The following is a 4,189-nucleotide window of genomic DNA, read 5'->3' on the forward strand; positions in this document are numbered from 1 at the left end:
GAAAAGGTCAGAGATCTGAAGGGAAAGACCATCCGGTGGTTGCGGAGTTGTGTCGGGACGTGGCTGGAAATTCCAAAAACAACAGTCGACGTGTGTTGACTGAAGCAGGAATTGGATCCAGGCTCGATCTCGATGACGGGATGGAAATCGGCGGCGTGGGCAACGATTTCGCACAATGACGCTCATTCATGGGCCACGGAGTCACTAGACCGGTGATTTCCAGCCTTTATGGAGCCGTGATACATATTTTACGATTGAAAAATCTCACGGCACACCAGCAAACGTCACAAAAAGTGCATACATTAATTACTGTATGTACTTCCTGCCATCTGATGGGGGAGCAACTATTTGTTCGGTCTATCAAAACGCCTCACTGGCATTTAGATGAACGACGATACATTATTTCTTTTTCATGAAATTTTTTTTGAGGAGTGGAACAACGGATGACTAGTTGGGGTGTATGCTTCACAGTTCTGTGGACCGGTGTTCAAATCCAGTCCTCGCCTGTGTAGAGTTTTCATGTTCTTCTTGTGCTCGTGCAGGTTTCTCAGGACCTCATCCCAAAAACGTTTATGGTGGGTTAATTGGCGACTCTCAGTTGGCCATAAGTGGGCGGGGTTTTTTGTTTTGTTTTTGCGATTGGCTGGCAACCGGTTTTGGGTGTACCGCGTCTCCTGCCCGAAGACAGCTGGGGTAGGCGTGAGCATAAGAGGCTCAGAAAATGGATGGCTAGATGGATTTTTCTTGGAGCAATTGAGTAAAATTGGACAGATTCGCACCTGAAAAGCGCTCACGGCAAACTGGTTGGGTTTCACTGGACTAGACCACACCGTAGAACTGGTGGGAGAACCTGTAGGAAGACACGCTTCATGTTCTGGGACAAAGTCAGCATTAGCGAGGCATACCCTTGTTTTGGTTCCAAACCGGCATGTTTGCACTATGATGAGAAAATTAGTACAACCTGCTTTGACCCATGTTCCGCTTTATCCCCATCAAGGAGACATTGAAGTCCTCTGGAAGCCATACTAAGTCCATGAAAACATTCATTCATTTTCCGTTCGTTCCGATTATCCTCACCCGGGTCGCGGCCATGTTGGAGCCTATCCCAGCCATCCTCAGGCGATAGGCTAGGTACACCCTGAACTGGTCGCCACCCAGTCGCAGGGCACATAGAAACAAGCTACGGGAAGCTTAGAGTCTTCTATTAACTGACCCCGCATGTTTTTGGGATGTGGGAGGAAACCGCAGTGTCTGGAGAGAACCCAAGCAAGCATGGGGAGAACATGCAAACTCCACGATGGATGGATGGATGGATGGATGGATGGATGGATGGATGGATGGATGGATGGATGGATGGATGGATGGATGGATTCTATCTAGCTGGGCCACATGTACAGAATGGAGCTGATGTGAGACTGCCAGGATATAACGTATGGTGACCTGGCTCAAGACCTCAGACGTACTAGAAGACTCTTGTCTTTCTTCAAGTAGATCTGCAAGTGATACATGAAATCCTGTAATATCTCCAAAGAGATTTGGGAATGCTCAACCTCGGATCGTGCTTCCTAGTCACACTTCCTTTTCAGTAGGGACGAAATACTCCTTCGTAAAAGGTTGTTCCATGTATCAGACGTTTGTGGCCAGTTGTATCTTTGATCTCGGGAAATAACAACAATAGCATAAACTTGTCAACGGTGCAACCGAATACTGAGTCACACCACAGCTGTTGCCCAGTCTTACCAAAGTCCTATTCTCCTCTGTCTCCCTTCGAAACAGGCCTCGGCTATGCCGCCTCTTCGCCCCCCACTACTCCTGACCCTGCTACAGCTTGTAGTACGTACGTACGTAAGTGACGGGAAGTACTACGGACACAATCAACACCCTCAAGTGTACCAGCAGCAGATGCAAATGCAGCACCTCCAGCACATGGGCATGGGAAATGAAGGCTACCCCCAGCAACAGTACGTCGGCAAAGATGTGCCCTATATGCACTACTCCCAATATCGAAAGGAAGTCCCGCAGATGCCCGCGATGAAGGGCAAAGAAAAGGCTCGCAAAGGAGGTGGCTATAATGGAGGACAAGACAAAGGTAAGAAATGATGTTTGAATTATGATAATAGATGGGGTTTTTTTCATCATTGTCGTCGACGCAAGATTAATTGAAGATCCAGGTATTCGTGAGCAACAAGACAAGACAAGGTTTGCCAATCATGCACTATTTCACATTAGACTATCTGTCTCATTGACTACAGGTCAGACAATCCCAAGCGGTGCAGAGGGAATTCCCCAAGGAGAACCTGGACCAGTTGGGCCACCGGGGCCTGAAGGACCTATCGGTCCTCCTGGACCTCCAGGCAATGGCCAACCAGGGCCGGCAGGGCTACCTGGACCTCCCGGTCAACCGGGGGTACCTGGGATGGGGAAACAGGGGATGCCAGGACCACCGGGCAGACCAGGAGGAATTGGACAGCTCGGGCCACAAGGAGAAATGGGCCCTCGGGGTGAACAAGGGCAGCCCGGACAACCAGGACGTCTGGGTCCACCGGGACCACCCGGGCTACCTGGAATAGGTAAACCAGGTGTCCAAGGACTGCCAGGTCAACCAGGGATGAAAGGGGAGCCAGGTCACAAAGGACTGCCAGGACTTCCTGGATTACAAGGACCCAAAGGTGATAAAGGACTCGGACAGCCAGGGATACCAGGTCACAAAGGTCTTCCAGGACCCCAAGGCCCTGCTGGACCAAGAGGATTGCCTGGTTTTGGAAAACCGGGTTTGAATGGGATGCCAGGCCCACAAGGACCTCCCGGAGAGAAAGGACATCCTGGTCTAAAAGGACTAAGTGGGCCGCCGGGTGAAACAGGACTACCGGGCCCGCCGGGTCTTCCCGGGCAAGGAAAAGCAGGTCAAAATGGTCTACCAGGGCAGCCAGGCATGCAAGGTGGTAAAGGTCATCCAGGGCCACCTGGTTTGCCAGGGAAGCCAGGACTCCCTGGTTTCGGTAAACCAGGCCTCCAAGGACCAAAGGGCGATAAAGGTATGAACGGGCCACCAGGCCCCATTGGACCAAATGGAGATAAAGGCCACGCAGGATTACCTGGTATGACTGGACCTGCTGGACCAAATGGTGAACCAGGCCCTCCAGGACCCATGGGACCATCAGGAGGTGTAGGCTTACCAGGTCCAAAAGGAGAATGTGGAGAAGGAGGACCAAAAGGAGTTGATGGAATTCGGGGCGACTCCGGTACGCCTGGATTACCTGGTACTGATGGTTTGCCTGGAGAACGCGGAAGTCCAGGGCCAAAAGGTCCACAAGGACCAAGCGGTGCCAAAGGAGAGAATGGACATAAAGGCCTTCCTGGTCCACCAGGTCCAGCAGGACTTCCTGGGCCAAAAGGACAAGGTGGCTTTCCTGGTGAAATGGGACCTCAAGGTCCTAAAGGAATCCCCGGTATTGACGGTTTAGCAGGCCCAATCGGACCACCTGGACTTCAAGGGCCAAAAGGCGATTTCGGGCCTCCTGGTCCGCCAGGCATTGCAGGTGAAGGTATTCCAGGTCATCCCGGTCCTATCGGACCTCGGGGGAAAGACGGCCCATTAGGACCCCAAGGCAAGAGCGGAGCCCCTGGCCCTCCCGGACCCCCTGGCCCACCGGGAGAACCTGGTCTGTCTCCGGACTTGTCTGGGGTGCTCTCTCATATGGGTCCTGGACTGGATGGTGAGAAGGCTGGTGGCTATGGTAAAAAGGGCAAATATGGAGGAAATGGAGAAGAGGTTATGGGAGTCAGCGGGCTGGAAATGCCGGCATTCACAGCTATAGGGTCAACTCCATTCCCACCCGTGGGAACGCCGGTGGTCTTTGAGAAGCCTTTGTACAACGGTCGGCAGAACTACAACCCCGAAACTGGAATTTTCACCTGCGAAGTCCCTGGCATATATTACTTTGCCTACCACATCCATTGCAAAGGAACCAACGTGTGGGTGGCCCTGATGAAGAACAACGAGCCGGCGGTGTACACGTACGACGAATATAAGAAGGGGTACTTAGATCAAGCATCGGGAAGTGCCGTCCTACCTTTACAACCGGGGGACACGGTGTACATTCAGCTGCCCTCAGACCAGGCAGCAGGACTTTATGCCGGGGAGTACGTGCACTCGTCTTTCTCGGGATTTCTACTCTATCCTTTGTAA

The 4,189-nt window shown here is 52.2% G+C and overlaps 1 protein-coding gene across 1 annotated transcript; it reads left to right on the top strand.

Annotated features, from left to right (window-relative positions):
- The first annotated feature begins 1,779 nt into the window (after positions 1-1,779).
- col8a1a (collagen, type VIII, alpha 1a) lies at positions 1,780-4,189 on the top strand. Its single transcript, XM_061841744.1, has 2 exons — positions 1,780-2,089; positions 2,253-4,189. Exons 1-2 carry the CDS (start codon positions 1,786-1,788, stop codon positions 4,187-4,189), a joined length of 2,241 nt encoding a protein of 746 aa, XP_061697728.1. The 5' UTR covers positions 1,780-1,785.

Source organism: Syngnathoides biaculeatus, chromosome 14, assembly GCF_019802595.1.
Source record: "Syngnathoides biaculeatus isolate LvHL_M chromosome 14, ASM1980259v1, whole genome shotgun sequence".
Lineage (NCBI taxonomy): Eukaryota > Metazoa > Chordata > Actinopteri > Syngnathiformes > Syngnathidae > Syngnathoides > Syngnathoides biaculeatus.